At 47.0% G+C, this 14,493-nt stretch overlaps 4 protein-coding genes across 4 annotated transcripts; all 4 read left to right on the plus strand.

Moving 5' to 3' along the window:
* Positions 1 to 412: 412 nt before the first annotated feature.
* LOC100838092 (coatomer subunit zeta-1) lies at positions 413 to 3,107 on the plus strand. The gene is made up of 6 exons (XM_003568245.4): positions 413 to 574; positions 908 to 1,067; positions 1,788 to 1,935; positions 2,044 to 2,121; positions 2,571 to 2,655; positions 2,762 to 3,107. The coding sequence occupies exons 1-6, from the start codon at positions 572 to 574 to the stop codon at positions 2,819 to 2,821; spliced, it is 534 nt and encodes a 177-aa protein (XP_003568293.1). The 5' UTR covers positions 413 to 571; the 3' UTR covers positions 2,822 to 3,107.
* A 288-nt stretch (positions 3,108 to 3,395) lies between these two features.
* On the plus strand, positions 3,396 to 4,368 carry LOC100838387 (zinc finger protein ZAT8). The gene has a single exon (XM_003568246.4). The coding sequence runs from the start codon at positions 3,578 to 3,580 to the stop codon at positions 4,085 to 4,087; it is 510 nt and encodes a 169-aa protein (XP_003568294.1). The 5' UTR covers positions 3,396 to 3,577; the 3' UTR covers positions 4,088 to 4,368.
* Positions 4,369 to 5,769: 1,401 nt separating this feature from the next.
* LOC100838691 (glutathione S-transferase 4) lies at positions 5,770 to 6,799 on the plus strand. Its single transcript, XM_003568247.3, has 2 exons — positions 5,770 to 6,144; positions 6,213 to 6,799. Exons 1-2 carry the CDS (start codon positions 5,931 to 5,933, stop codon positions 6,683 to 6,685), a joined length of 687 nt encoding a protein of 228 aa, XP_003568295.1. The 5' UTR covers positions 5,770 to 5,930; the 3' UTR covers positions 6,686 to 6,799.
* A 724-nt stretch (positions 6,800 to 7,523) lies between these two features.
* On the plus strand, positions 7,524 to 13,230 carry LOC100834594. Its single transcript, XM_024460089.1, has 5 exons — positions 7,524 to 7,626; positions 9,976 to 10,104; positions 10,202 to 10,337; positions 10,437 to 10,488; positions 12,055 to 13,230. The coding sequence occupies exons 2-5, from the start codon at positions 9,976 to 9,978 to the stop codon at positions 12,338 to 12,340; spliced, it is 603 nt and encodes a 200-aa protein (XP_024315857.1). The 5' UTR covers positions 7,524 to 7,626; the 3' UTR covers positions 12,341 to 13,230.
* Positions 13,231 to 14,493: the final 1,263 nt, after the last annotated feature.

Genomic DNA, 14,493 nt, shown 5'->3' on the forward strand with positions numbered 1-14,493 from the left:
AGCTGTAAATCTATTTTGCAAAGTATTTTCTTGAAAAAGAATTGTTCTCTTTGCTTTTGCATCGAAGATTTCCAAATATGGATTAATCAGCTTGGAGGGTGGGAGTACAATGAACCCAGATTTGATTACTCCATCCGATCCATATTAATTGTCTCAAATTTACCCATAATAAATGTATCTATGGTTAAAAAGCGTTTAGATATATGCAATATTTCGACAATTAATACGAATCGGAGTGAGTATAATTTTGTGTCACCGAAAGTTTTTTTGTTTTTGCGGGTAAGAAAAAACACAGACAATATCCGGCACAGAAACCAGGCAAAAAGTGCACAATGCGGTCTAACGTCTACGTCGGCCCGGCCCCCTAAGCGTGTATACAACGCTTTGGGCCGGATCAGCAAAGCCCATGGAGGGGAGTATAGTCTACTCGTGCTTGCTACGACGTTTCGTTCAGCTCACTCGTCCTGCCGTGCGTCCCCCCGTCTCGTTTGGCCTGCGCTGCCCAACCGCCGGAGATCTCGTCCACCGTCTCGCTCCCCCGCGGTTCCAGCGATTCCGTCCGCCTTTCCAAATGGTAAGCGAATTCACCGCCCTCCGACACTCTCCTCCGTCTCCTCCTCTATTCTCTCTCGGGTCTGTCGCGTGCGCTTGCCGTACAGTTGGTCTCTTGATTTGCCCCGATCCGGCGCGTTCGGCCGCGGTCGGGGGAGGTGCCCATACGATGGCTTCGCAAAGATTCAGTTCATAAGGCACAGCTCCTACCTCTCGTCTATTCCTGTCAGTTTGCGGCGGGAGACTGTTTTGACGCAGGTGCAAATCGGGATCTGTTTGACGGTGGCCTCAAGTCAGATCGTGCGTCTTTTTTTGTTGTTGCCTTCAGTCGATCCTTATGATTTTGTTCGTGTAGGAATCCTGTCCTTCGGTGAAGAACATTCTGTTGCTGGATTCCGAGGGAAAGCGCGTCGCCGTCAAGTACTACACAGATGATTGGCCCGTGCTCTCGTCGAAGCTGGCCTTCGAGAAGTCGGTCTTCGTGAAGACCCAGAAAGCAAATTCTGGGGCAGAAGGTAACTTGTATTCTTCTTCTTTTTTCTATTTTTGAAGAACGTAGAAGGCGATTCGTACAAATATGTAATGATCAATCTTAGTTCTAGTAGTCCAATGTGGAGTACACAATGCTGTATTTCTCAAATGGTAAATTAACATGTTTGATATCTTACACTGATGTGTCACATAGACAGAATTCTCTATTTTCCTTTTCCATATGCTCTTATACAGGGGTGTCGTTTGGGAACGCTGTTTATAACCTTCATATAGAAACACTCTATATTAACCAACATAGGGTTCCTTTTGCACTTGTCTGTTAATCTTTTCATATATGTTAATTAGAAAAAAAATGATTGTTTAGTAAACCTGCAACAACGTGCAAGGTGGGTGCGGGGTAATTGATGTATCCCCTCCACAGTTCAAACTTAATTTAGAAGTGATACTCAAACCTCGGTTGGCGGATTTGTAACCTTGTGCATCTTATTTGCTTCACCAGAATTTTGGAAGTTGCTAGTCGAACTTGTCAAAGCGTTCTGTTTATCTACCAAGTTTTTGCAAAAGGGTTTCTGATGCAAATTAGATAGCAAACATGTTCCCAAGGCCAGAAGTTACTATGATTTTCTACCTAAACATGAGATGTGGGGCTGTTTGGAGCTTTTTTTTTATTTTATCTGTATGCAATTTTTTATTTCACACTTGTTCAGGTCATTCAGTTTCCTTGTTGTTTTCCCCCTTTACAGCTGAGATTGTAATGTTTGATGGTCACATTGTTGTGTATAAATTCATCCAAGACCTGCACTTTTTTGTTACTGGAGGAGATGAGGAGAATGAACTTATTTTAGCATCAGTTCTTCAGGGATTCACTGACGCTGTTGACCTTATTCTTAGGTTATGCTCAATCTATTTTGCTATACTATTTTGTAATGATTTATTAATTACATATTGCTATGTTAATATCTGATTTACTGATATCATGTTCCTACTCATTTGTTTCAGAAATAATGTCGAGAAAAGAACAGCACTTGAAAATCTGGACCTGATCCTATTATGCCTTGATGAAATTGTTGATGGAGGGTAATCCTAATCTTACTAGATGTTAATGGTTGCTATTCCTTTTATTTGTATATTTATTTTTATTCATCTATTCTATAATCACTTGACCTTGTGCATCTACCTATTAATAGCAAAAACCGGTCTTCTGAAATGGATGCATGAAAAATGGATTCGATTAGTACCTGTACTTCCAAAAGGAAGTTGCATTACTTTAATTAAGAAAATAGGTTTTGTGTACCTCAAATATTCCCTTTGTGGCAACTGGCAAGTTTTTGATAAATGAGACGATGGCTTGGACTCCCAGGATCAGGAATAACAAGCTTGTCGTTTTGTTATTTTTTTCAATTTGAAAAGGCGAAGTGTTTCAGCAAGTCTTTGCCTGCATGCCAGATACGACTGATATTGAGCATTGTAATTATTTGCATATTCCTTTGCTTAGTTACACTCGTTTTCCTTGAATGATTGCACAGGATTGTCCTAGAAACAGAAGGAAGTGTGATAGCTGATAAGGTATCAGCTCATGGAGCAGAGGGCGGTACATCAATCGCTGAGCAGGTAGGTTGCAGACATGATCTTTTTCACCTGATCAAACTGGTTGCTATGGCCTAAAACGAAGCGCCTGCTTTGACTGAACTTACAAGTTAGAGCTTTCTTCGTGCAGACCATAGTTCAGGCCCTAACAACAGCAAGAGAGCACTTTGCCAAATCTCTTCTAATGTGACGTGTTGTGCTTCCGAGATGGAAGACGGAAGTGGCATCCTTATCACTTGTATGCGCGGGATGGATGTGTTCATTTTGTTAACAAAGAAGGAAAAGGGAGTCTGAAACTATGTATGTGTAGAGCCGCATGGTTCTGGCGACATTCCCTGGTTGGTCAGTTTTGTGAGTGTAGACAAAGATTGTGAATTGTGATTGGACCCATTCTTTACCATGCTTGTATACTCTACTATACTGGTACTAAAAATCAATTCATAAATAAACGGGTAATGAGCCACCTGTACACTTTCCACCGAAACCAAACACATCGGCGTTTGACGTATACACACACACATGAGGCTGGGTACGAGGACGTCAGGATGAGCGTTTGGTGAGCTCGATCTGGCAGGTTCGGAACCCGCAGAAGATACGCGGCCACGGGACGGGAGCAAGCAAAGCAAAGTAAGTTTGTATGTTCTGGGGGTGACAACGACGCCATGTCGATCGCCAAACGCAGCTCACACACGATTCCCACAGCTTTCCATCCCGTTCCAAGCTGCTAGCAAAGGACATGAATAGCATACCTGTCGCTCTCCCCGCCGACTTAGCCCGGATCGCGTTTCGCAACTCACTCACTCTACGCACTGATCGATCCGTGCGAAGTAAAAGAAAATGAACGCGTGCTGCTAGAGGCCGCGCACAGTGCACACCCACCGTGCAAACGACGGCTTTAAATTGCAAAACTTGGTGTTCGTGGGCGTCCAAGGAGATTTCGACACGGATGACGCTGGCGCAGGAGCAGCAGGGGCTCGCGCTGGCGCTAAGCCCAGGCTCTTCTGCCGGCGGCGGCGGGCGATCATCACCGGGCGTCGGGGTCCGGGGTGCCGCCGAAGGCACGTTCGAGTGCAGGACGTGCGGCAGGCGGTTCCCGTCGTTCCAGGCGCTCGGGGGCCACCGGACGGGCCACACGCGGCGGCACAACGCGCTGCCGCCCGCAGCGGCGAGCGCGCACGGTAAGGCTCGTCGGGAGCCGCCGCAGCACGAGTGCGCCGTGTGCGGGCTCGAGTTCCCCATGGGCCAGGCGCTGGGCGGCCACATGCGCCGCCACAGGCTGCCGGCCCGCGGCGCCGTGGAGGTGGAGGAGCACACGACGCTGGACTTGAACCGCTCGGCGCCGTCGGATCAGGAGGAGGATCGGCATCGTGGCGGCGGCGGTGATCGGGAACTTGAACAAGGGTGCTCCTCCTCCGGATCGGATTCACAGCCTCGTCTGCTTAACCTTCTCGTGTAGCAGCTACTAGCTAAGCTACCTGGGTTGATGGGTTGATGATTAATTCTGGATTCGGTGGTGCTTGGGATATGCTTGTTTTGCCGCGAAAGAGAAAACTCATGTCATGCTTTTGGAGAAATAAGCTACTGCCTCCTCCGTTTCATAATTCTTGTCGAAATCTTACATGTACTTAGACACTTTTTAGAAATAGATACATTCATTTTTAGGCAAATTTGAAACAAAAATTATGGAACGGACGGGCACGTGGTATTCGTGTTCCATGGCAAATTACCATTTGGGTACGTCTAGACTGTCTAGTACCAGTAATTTCGTGACGATCGAGTGATCCTATGAGGCTATGACTGGCCGTTGGCGTTAGGACATACAGTAATTCGTGACATGTCTCGTGTTCAGTCACCGAAACCGAATCCTGGGATATATATGCGTGTCTCGTAGTCTGTTGCTGCGTGTTAAGTCAGAGCTCTACTGCTCTTCTTTTCCTCAGCACAGACCTCTCCTGCCCGAGCACGACACGCCTCTCTTCTTAATTTGCTTTATGCTGAGATCAAAATATTTTCCTTAACCCTTCCCCGCTGGCATCACGAAACAAACAACTGGAATACTGGATTACCGGATTGGACATCAGGGTTCAAAGGAAAGAGACGGCGATCTTGAGAGGGGAAACAGTAGAGACAGACAGGGAGGAAGATGGATCCCCACACGCGACGTTAGTGACAGTCAATGAAAAGTGGACCTGGGTCCATCCGTCAATGACTGCACCTTAAATCAGACGACCCGCGTCCGTTACTTGATGCACCACTTTCGATGGTGTGAAATTTCAAACAACAATGTACTGAATTGTCGAATTCTAGTGTATTACATGGAATAATAACACAATCAAGTGGCAAACAAAATGCTTGCTACAACGATGAAACAAAGGACAACTACCTTTGCAGAATAAATCATCAAAGATCCAAGATTCAAGACGGGTTTCTCTGAGAAGTTGCTCTCCTCCAGTTTCCTGGAGAAGACGCACGTGAAATTTTGTAGCCAAAAAGAAGATGGCCTATAATCCCTTTGTCATAACAAAAACTAGCCTAAATTAATCTGAAAACCTAGCAAAATTTCACATGCGATTTCTTCAGGAAGTCAGAGAAAGACAACTTCTCGAGGAAACCCATCCTAACTAAAAGCCAAAAAGAAGGGGTCAGGTCATATTCAATGTGCTAGTACATATGGCCTGTGGTGCTCATGTTGTACTACTTTCTCTGTCTAGAAATAAGTGTACTTATAAGTTTGTTCTAAGTCAAAAAAAAATTAAAGTCGACTTTATTGTAAAACGTACCAACATTTAAGACAACAAACTAGTATCACTGTATTCGTTTTGAAATACAGTTTCATAATATTCCGATTTAATGTCATATGTGTCTGCTACTTTTCTTTTCAACAAAATGGATCAATTGGCGTAGTACAAAAACATAAAAGTATGGTTATTCATGGACGGAAGGAGTATCGTATATTTATTGTACTTGGTCTTTGAAAAGAAGAAAGGTAAGCAGTCTCGCAGGTCGATGGCAAACTGGCAGGAAGATCGTCAAAGGATCTGCGTCCGGCCGGCAAACTGATCATACGACGTCTCACCAAACCAGTTTTGTTTGTAAAATGCTACTCCGTACTCCGTACCTACTTTAATTTACAGCTCGTGTAGGCCAGAGATCGACGGCAGAATCCAATACCACGGGCGCGCAAACATTGAAGCCTGCTCGTACGTAGACGTAAACCATCGCTCCACTACTACCCTCCTGCCCTCACCGAGTAGAGAGGACTAGAGGTCGATCGCAGTCGCACGCAGCAGCCAGCGGCCATGGCACCGGCGGTAAAGGTGTACGGGTGGGCGGTGGTGTCGCCGTTCGTGGCGCGCGCCGTGCTGTGCCTGGAGGAGGCCGGCGTCGAGTACGAGCTCGTGCCCTTGAGCCGCGAGGCCGGCGACCACCGCCTGCCGGACTTCCTCGCCCGGAAGAACCCCTTCGGCCAGGTGCCCGTTCTCCAAGAAGCTGACGACGATCTCACGCTCTTCGGTAACTAAACTTCCCCAATTCCACTTCTCCTTTCTACCGATCATCTATATACCGTCCCGTGCGTGCAGAATCGCGTGCCATCGCGAGGCACGTGCTCCGGAAGCACAAGCCGGAGCTCCTTACCGGGGACGGCTCCCCGGGGTCGGCGGCCATGGTGGACGTGTGGCTGGAGGTGGAGGCCCAGCAGCACCACCCACTGGCGGCCGCCATCGTGATGCAGTGCATCGTCTCCCCGCTCACCGGCCGTGCCGTCGACCAGGCGGCCGTGGACGAGGACGTCCGGAAGCTCGGCAAGGTGTTCGACGTGTACGAGGCGCGGCTGTCGGCGTCGAGGTACCTCGCGGGGGACTCCGTCAGCCTCGCTGACCTCAGCCACTTCCCGCTCATGCGTTACTTCATGGAGACCGAGCACGCGGCGCTCGTGGAGGAGCGCCCGTGCGTGAGGGCGTGGTGGGAGGAGCTCAGGGCGAGGCCCGCGGCGCGGCGGGTGGCGGAACTCATGCCGCCGGACTTTGGGTTGGGGAAGAAGGCAGATCAGTGATTCTCTGTGCAATTTGTTTCAAGTTCAAAGTTCAAACTAGCTACGTGTTAGTGGAAATTTGTGTTTGCTACCTGTTCGAGGAATGAAAAGTCAAGTCCGCAAGTGCCCAGTCCATGCTCCCACCTCTTAAAAGCTTTGGAGTTGTGATTCTATAAAACAAAAGTACTCCTACAAGTTCAGTGACCCCGAAGTTAAAAGATCATGATGACACACACACACACCCGTGCACAAACACATCGTATTCAAATTAGAGAAAAAAATGCTACATTAAAGGATAAAGTTGCAAGTTTGCAACGTCGTCATATCGTATTTTTGCAACCAAGTTCTTGCAATCTCAAAATGTCAAATGAACAGCAAGTACTATCACTCATTGATGTTATGCTTCCATGATTTTTTTCTTCTTCATTTTAAACCGTTTACAAACAAACAATGGAAAAGTATATATTTGTACTTGTAGAAAACTGGACAGTCATCATTTACTGTCCTTTCAGATCAGCAAGAGCGTACTACGATTGGGTGTGTACGTGTGTGCTTTTGGGGCTGGCTGGATCTACTAGAAATCAACAACCAATCCAAGCAGAGGCCCAAGGCGTTATACCTTTCCATCTCTATATGATCAGCAAAGGTTGAAATTTCAGAAACAAGTGAAACAGTTATTCCGAATATGGATGTATCTATTCTTAAAAAGCATCTACATACATGTAATATTTCGACAACAGTGAGCACAGGCGCCTGGTTTTTTTGAAAAACAGGCGACGTTCTGGCCGTCCGATCGATTCCTGAAGATTCGTGCTTTCTCTTTTTTGTGGCGTTTTCTATTTCTTTGCCTCTCACCGCTTCTTCCTTCTTCCTTCTGCGGACAGGCCTTGGAGCCAAAGGATGGGGACACGGGGGAAGGGGAGGAGGCGATTTTATTCGCCGGAGGCTGCCTTTCCCGTCCGGTGAGCTTCCTCTTCATTTTCTGATGTCCCCTGCCAGGCCCCTCCTCGATGCGGCCCTCGTGGGGTCAGTGTCGTCGTGGTCGTTCTGCCTCGACGGCGACGACGCGGCGAGCGGGGCGCACTGGCGCGGCCATCGAAGCGCCTCCAGGAGAACCTAGAGGCGGCCCTCGGAAGGTCTCAGCCGCATCCGCGGCCGCCGGGCGCTCGTCTGCTCCGACCCACAGCTCGCAGGCTCTCAAGGGAACCGTGTCGTCTTCGTCAGATGAGGAGGAGAGGACCAAGTTTCTGCAGTCGAGGGCGCGGTTCAGGTCGTGAGGTGGAGGGGACGAAATTGCTTCTCTACTCGTCGCCTCGCCGGCGGTGGCGGAGGAGTTCGCCGGTGTTTCTGTTCACTGCCTTATCCTTCTCCTTCTCCTTCTCCTTATCCTTATACATGTTGCCTTTTTGCTCTGATTTGTTTGCTGTTCTCTCCGGTGTTTCGAGGCGAAGACAACAGAGGTTAGGAGGGTTTCGATCTGCATTGTCGGCGGTGAGGTCTTCGGGCGCGACTGACCGATGAGTTGCTCTTGTGTTTGCTTATGTGCCCCTGTGACATCGATCTATTTTCGGTAACTTGTGGCTGATTTGCTCCCCTCTTCGGGTGGATTCCGGTGAGTTGACGGCAGCAGCGGCAAGGTGTTCCTTGTTGTGTTGTGGGCTGCGCATCTGGTCGCATCTCATGGTGAGAAATGGGCGTTAAGTTTCAACAAGTTTAGCTCTGCTATTTTAGGGTTCTTTCCCCTGTCAGCGTGTTGGGATTTTTGGCCGATTTGTGGGCTCGATTGTATGTGGTCTTTCTGATTACCGCTCTTCTAATTACTCGGTAGTTGTAGCAGGTAGTGAGACTCATTTTTAAGCTCAGCTGCTGCAGTTTTTGATACTGAAATTACCCCTGAAATTATGTACTGCAAGGACTAAGGACTATGTCTAATTTGTACTGTACTTGATTCATTTTGCTTGCTTATGTGCATTTGATTGAATCTGATCTAGGTACATGAACCATTTTTCATTTAATGGTTATGCACTGAATGTAAGTGGTGGCCCCCCACTTTATTATAAGAGGTTCTGCATTTTTTTAAGCTAGTGTGCTCTGAATCTATGTGGTTGTCCTCTTATTTTTTATTTTCTGCTTATAGGGTGGTTTTCTTGTTTAGAGCACTATTCCTTTATTTTGGTCTATGTTTCTGTTTGCTACTGAAGTTGCCTGTAGCTAATTTTTTGATTTCCGAATATGTCAATCTCATGTTCTCTCGCATTTGCATATTGTTCTCTTGCCGATTGCATCCGTTGGTTACCCAAGCATCTAACTGATTTGGATTCACCGCTAGATCAACATGTGCCAAATTTGTCTTTGTGGCCCGCACAAAGCGTGTCCAGTGATTGAATCATGGATAGAAAATTGCACTTCTTATATGCATTAGTTGGGATACCTATATTTTGTGCAATTCAAGTGTTTATAAATTGCAATTGCACTTGACGCTCCATATGGATTCAGTGTTCGTAACTTAAAATTTGTACCAATTGTTAGCCCATTGTTAGCCCTTGCTTCAGTCTGCATTTTTCTAGTGTTATTTGAAATTGCAGTTTCAGGTTCTGCAATCACACTCTTTTTGCACTATTGCAGCCCTCCTTTTTTTGTTTAAATGAAAATAGCAAGAATAATGGGATTTCCTAAGTACTTTTGTATAGAATTCATGTAGTTTTTCACAGGTCCATAGCCGACTAGCAGTGTATAAATATAGTAGAAGCAAAGTTAAAGCCAATAAACATTTCTAATGGCACACAATCTTTACTGTTTGTATACAGATGTTATGGTTCCAGATGTTTTATTCGTTCAGGAAATTGCATTGCACTGGCTCATGGCGGTAGTGTTGTGTGGCTCTGCAGTTGCTGTGGTGGTGCGGGGGTGGGGTGGTTGATTGGTAGGACATCTGATAGACCGAGAGCTGTTTTGATTATTGTTGTGCTGCTACGTTTTTTAGGCATTAGGTGGTTGAAATGCCTCGGGGCCCTTGTGTTCGTTGCGTTTGGCGATTTATGGGGCGTTGCAGTGTTCTGTTCTGAATCGATATTGGGATTTGTGTGTCCTTACCCCCTACCCTCTGTTTCTGCTGTGTAGTTTCGGTCAGGTTTGTTAGTTGTGCAGGCTTGTGGTAGTGTATCCATTTTGTTAGTGCATTATTATAGTCATGGGAAGTCATATTTTGATCCATGTTGAGTCATCGCAGATGCTATACCTATTAACTTTCATTATCAACGACACCCTTAATGTATGTTACACCCTAAGCTGTGTTTTGTCTTAAATCCCAGATGGGTGGTGGTGATGCCAGTCCAGTGGTTGAAAGTTTTTTGCACCATCATGATCCATATGATGCCGACTACTCCTCCTCCGACAATTGCAGTCTTGATAATAGCTCCAGGGCTGCCTTATTCACTTTGGTTAGTTTTGTGAATTATCTACCCTTATCTAATCAATTTCTGTATATTATGATTGATTTTCTGGCGTGTTTAATTTTGATGTTTGTTTTGTAATTAGACTGGTGGGGGGACCATGAGTTCTAATGAACTGAGTTCCCGTTCCAATGATGTCCCTGTGGGGGTGGGGGTTGATCTTGATTTGTTTGGGCATTGCACGGCCAACACCAGCTGTCTTGATAGAAGGAATATTGTAGGTTAACAGACATTTTTGTTCTTCACAGATTTGTAGTTCAATTATGGATTTATTTGTTATTCATTAGTCTTAGTATCCGTTGTTCTTTTGTATTTATCAGATGGCCGTGGCGCGGAAGGGGCAGGGTTGCAGGTGTGGGCTCATTACTTGGGGTAAATATCTCCTCTCCTCCCCCCACCACCCACCCTTCTCTTTACTTCTACGTTTTACTCTCCCCGAACTCGGCAGCACCATTCAGTGGAAACCCCCTTCTCCTCCCCACACCCCTGACAAGCACCACCTCACTGGTTTCCTGGTCTAGCCGTTGAATTTTGTTTTGGTTTTTGGAAACCTGCATCAAATCTGTGGGCAAGGTGGCAGCTGTATGCATCATCTAACACCTGGAGCTTTTTTGCCTGTGTAGGAATGGTACATGGGGCTGTAGCTTCTTTAGGTTTTCCCCGAATAACAATGGACTAGCCATTTTAATTAACCTGACTCAGTCCACCAAGATTGTCTTCAGTTCAGACATGGCAACCCGGCACTTGTTAGAGATATGATATGGTTGGGATTAGAGATAAGATAGAATCGGTTTAAAGGAATTACTTGTCTTGTACTCCAAGTCTATCTCCCTCATTGTTTCTCTTGTACTCCAAGTCTATCTTCCTCATTGTACCTCTATATATACCCCATATGAGGGTCAGATCAACACAGTATATCGTGGAATACCAATTAGGCTTCCAATCCCATACTTCCACATGGTATCAGAGCGGTTAGACTAACGTTGCCGATCCTTGGACACACAGCTTCCGCATCAAGCCACCTCCGGGGAGATCGATCTCTCTAGTCTCCTCGGAGGGCTCCCATCCTTAGATCAAGCCTCTTCCCCAGTTCTAGATTAGATCGTTTTCTAGTTCCAAAACAATCCATTAGCAGATTGATTTTTAGGCACGAAAATACCCGACGATCGATCTCGACAAAGCCCTCTCACCGGTGCACAGATCGGCTCGCTCCTACATGGTGATGGTGGTGTACTGCTTGACGACACCGTCGCACGACATTTGGCCGACGATCCTCCCGGCATCAAGCCGCCACGCAGCGAGAGCTCCGCAGGCGTGCCTGCATCAGCTGCAACACGCAGCGCCTGAAGTAGTACGTCTGTCCTCCACGAGCTGCTACAACGCATCTACATCGACAGGTCGACCATCGCTGGACGAGAGCAACGGCGCCGGCACAATTCGCCAGTAACAACTCCGTGCGTCTGCACCATGCGCGCCTCTACACGCCTCAGGAGAGAGGCACCATCCGATTGGGTCGTGCGTGCACGCGCATGTAGCCCCGTCCACAATCCCTTCTGTTGAATTTTGGTGCATGCAGATTCAATCAAGCATGGCGTGAAGATTGGATCGTACGCGTATAGGTACGTACGGCCGTCCACAAGTACACATCGACCAAGCGTCCTACCGGCCCATCTACCGCACGCATCTACTCCAACTATTACCGTGCCGGCGGCCACGTCCGACTCGCGCACGTTGTGCCGACCAGATTGACCCCGACTGCACCAGATGACTCATGGACGCCACGCCACGCCACCGAGCGCACGCTGATCTACACCGACACCTTCACCGATCTACGTACATCACGCTTTCCAACTGCACGACTACATCACGCCCATCTACAAGCTACGTCCACTTCGTCGAGTACATTTACGAGAAGCACATGCACCATCCACATGCCAGGCCGGTGTGGAGCGAGGTGCAATCTTCATCGACTTCTCACGGCATGCCGCACGGCATCGACTCAACGTCGCCAAAAGGGACGCCTTCAAGCGACAGATCATCGTCGACATGCCCGCTGATACGCCATCGCCGACGCTTCATCGCCAAAGGTATTCGTCCACGTGGTCTCCATCAACAATCTTCATCAACTAGCCACCGCAACTTCGTCCACACGGATGGACATCTCTCGCGTCCTCTGACAGCTCAACTGCAAGACGCATCAGCAACGACGGCATACCCACGTTAGCTTCATCGACGACGGCATCCTTGCGTCAGCGACACATACGCTGGCTTGACCGCGTCCGACATAGAGCAACTGCATCGACACCGGCATCACTATATTGTGATAGCCCCTACGCGGTGCACACGGTTCTGCCAAAACCGTTGTGTGCAGTGGGCTACCTCCAATCTTGGCAAAATTGGTGGTCTCACCTACGACCGCGTCCTCTAACATCCGCAAGACGCCCCCGACGGTACCATGTGTCTTCCACAAGGTGCAAAACGTCCCTGATTGCAGCTCCGTCATACACATCGCGCAATTTTTTTTTGCGCCTCCGGCTGCATGCGGCTACATCCACTACGACGACTACTACTTCGACCACGCCTACCTCGACCACGGCTACATCATGATCGGCTACCTCGACATCGACTTCTAGGGCTCTACGTCTACAGCGACTCATCGGCAACAACTCCAGTCAAAGGGTCCGCGTCGTCACTAGCGTCCACGACACTCCTGCTATGACTGTGGGAGGGAATAGAGGAGAGACAGGGGACGGCACCAGAAGGGGACGGCAGGCACCGCCCTAGGTGACGGATCGGTCCATCAGAGACGCAGTTGATGATGGCGAAGCGGAGAAGACGATGGAAGCACAAGACTTCAAATCCAGTCGCAATCGTCCGCTTCGCTCCCGCTACGACTGAGGGGGAATGTTAGAGATATGATATGGTTGGGATTAGAGATAAGATAGAATCGGTTTAAAGGAATTACTTGTCTTGTACTCCAAGTCTATCTCCCTCATTGTACCTCTTGTACTCCAAGTCTATCTTCCTCATTGTACCTCTATATATACCCCATATGAGGGTCAGATCAACACAGTATATCGTGGAATACCAATTAGGCTTCCAATCCCATACTTCCACAGCACTAGCCATCCATCCAAAATCCCCTTTTATTCTACTTCATTAAAATTAATCCTCCACCCAAAAGCAGTGCAAGTGTTCGTTTGTCTCAGTGCAATTGCACTGTTTACCTCTAGGAATCGCAATTTTTGGTCTGACGCAACCAGGGCTGTGTTTTTTTCAGTTGAAGAATTCTTTTGCACATCTTTTTGTCCCATTTAAGCACCGCCAAACAACAGTGCAAGGGTATCTCTTTCTATGTGCATTTGCATTGTGCTCTTCCAGTAATTGCAATTCTTTCTGTCGCAACCGGGGTCTGCTGTTTATATGCCTTAACTTTTACATTTTTGCCCTCTCTTATTTGATGCAGCTTTTTAAGCACAATGGCACTGCTTACCTTTAGCAATCCACAGTTTTTTCTGATGCAACTAAAGGGTTGCTTAATGCTTTAGTTTCATAAACTTTTTGTCCTCTAATTGGTGAACATAGTCAATAAGATGCAGCGCAATACAACTTAGCCAAAGTGCAATTGCACTGTTTGCTTCCAGTAATCGCAATATTTTGTCACAACGAGGGGATGTTAAATTTGAATTTTTTGTCCTCTCATTTAATGCAGCCCCAATTTTATGCAATTGCACCTTACACCTTTAGTAATTGCAATTTTTTACCGCCACGACTAGTAGTGCAAGTATTTCTTTGTCTAAGTGCAATTGAACACACTAAATTGAACATCCTTTTTCCATCCCCCCATTTGATGCAGTGCCAACAAGTAGTGCAAGTTTTCCTCTGTCTAATTGCAATTGCACTTTTTACTTTTAGTAATTGAATGTTTACTGTTTTGCAATTGGGGTTCTTACATGCCCTAACTAGAACATTGTTGTCCTCTTTTTTCTGATGCTATGCCAAAACAATAGTGCAAGTTGTACACTACCGAAGCGCAATTGCACTCTTGATCCCCATCTATCACAATCATCAGTTTTTGAATCTTACTGCAGACTAGTAGTGCCTCGGCCTCATTTTGCTGGGTTCATCAGATAAGTCCTTTCTTTGGAGGTATAATAACCCATCCTTTCCTTATTACAGTTTCATTGATCCAACACTCTTGTCCAGTTGTTTTGCGTTTAATTTTTGCGTTCTACCCCAAGGTTTCTTGTCCAGATGTTTTGCGTTCTACCTTTTCCCAAATCGTTGAACATTTTGATTTTTTGTTGCTGTGTGGCTGTATGTCAAGTTAATTTGCACTCTAATTTTCCCATACATTTGCACGTATTGGCTGGGGTG

The sequence above is a fragment of the Brachypodium distachyon genome, chromosome 2, assembly GCF_000005505.3.
Source record: "Brachypodium distachyon strain Bd21 chromosome 2, Brachypodium_distachyon_v3.0, whole genome shotgun sequence".
Classification (NCBI taxonomy): Eukaryota; Viridiplantae; Streptophyta; class Magnoliopsida; order Poales; family Poaceae; genus Brachypodium; species Brachypodium distachyon.

Excerpts from the sequence above, each read along its gene's own strand:
- LOC100834594 (XM_024460089.1), top strand. The coding sequence starts at position 9,976 with ATGGGTGGTGGTGATGCCAGTCCAGTGGTTGAAAGTTTTTTGCACCAT. Across the intron at positions 10,105-10,201 it reads GGGCTGCCTTATTCACTTTG|ACTGGTGGGGGGACCATGAG; the intron begins GTTAGTTTTGTG and ends TTTTGTAATTAG. Across the intron at positions 10,338-10,436 it reads TGATAGAAGGAATATTGTAG|ATGGCCGTGGCGCGGAAGGG; the intron begins GTTAACAGACAT and ends TGTATTTATCAG.
- LOC100838387 (XM_003568246.4), top strand. The coding sequence starts at position 3,578 with ATGACGCTGGCGCAGGAGCAGCAGGGGCTCGCGCTGGCGCTAAGCCCA.
- LOC100838092 (XM_003568245.4), top strand. Across the intron at positions 2,122-2,570 it reads GATGAAATTGTTGATGGAGG|GATTGTCCTAGAAACAGAAG; the intron begins GTAATCCTAATC and ends ATGATTGCACAG. Across the intron at positions 2,656-2,761 it reads GTACATCAATCGCTGAGCAG|ACCATAGTTCAGGCCCTAAC; the intron begins GTAGGTTGCAGA and ends TTCTTCGTGCAG.
- LOC100838691 (XM_003568247.3), top strand. The coding sequence starts at position 5,931 with ATGGCACCGGCGGTAAAGGTGTACGGGTGGGCGGTGGTGTCGCCGTTC. Across the intron at positions 6,145-6,212 it reads CGACGATCTCACGCTCTTCG|AATCGCGTGCCATCGCGAGG; the intron begins GTAACTAAACTT and ends CCGTGCGTGCAG.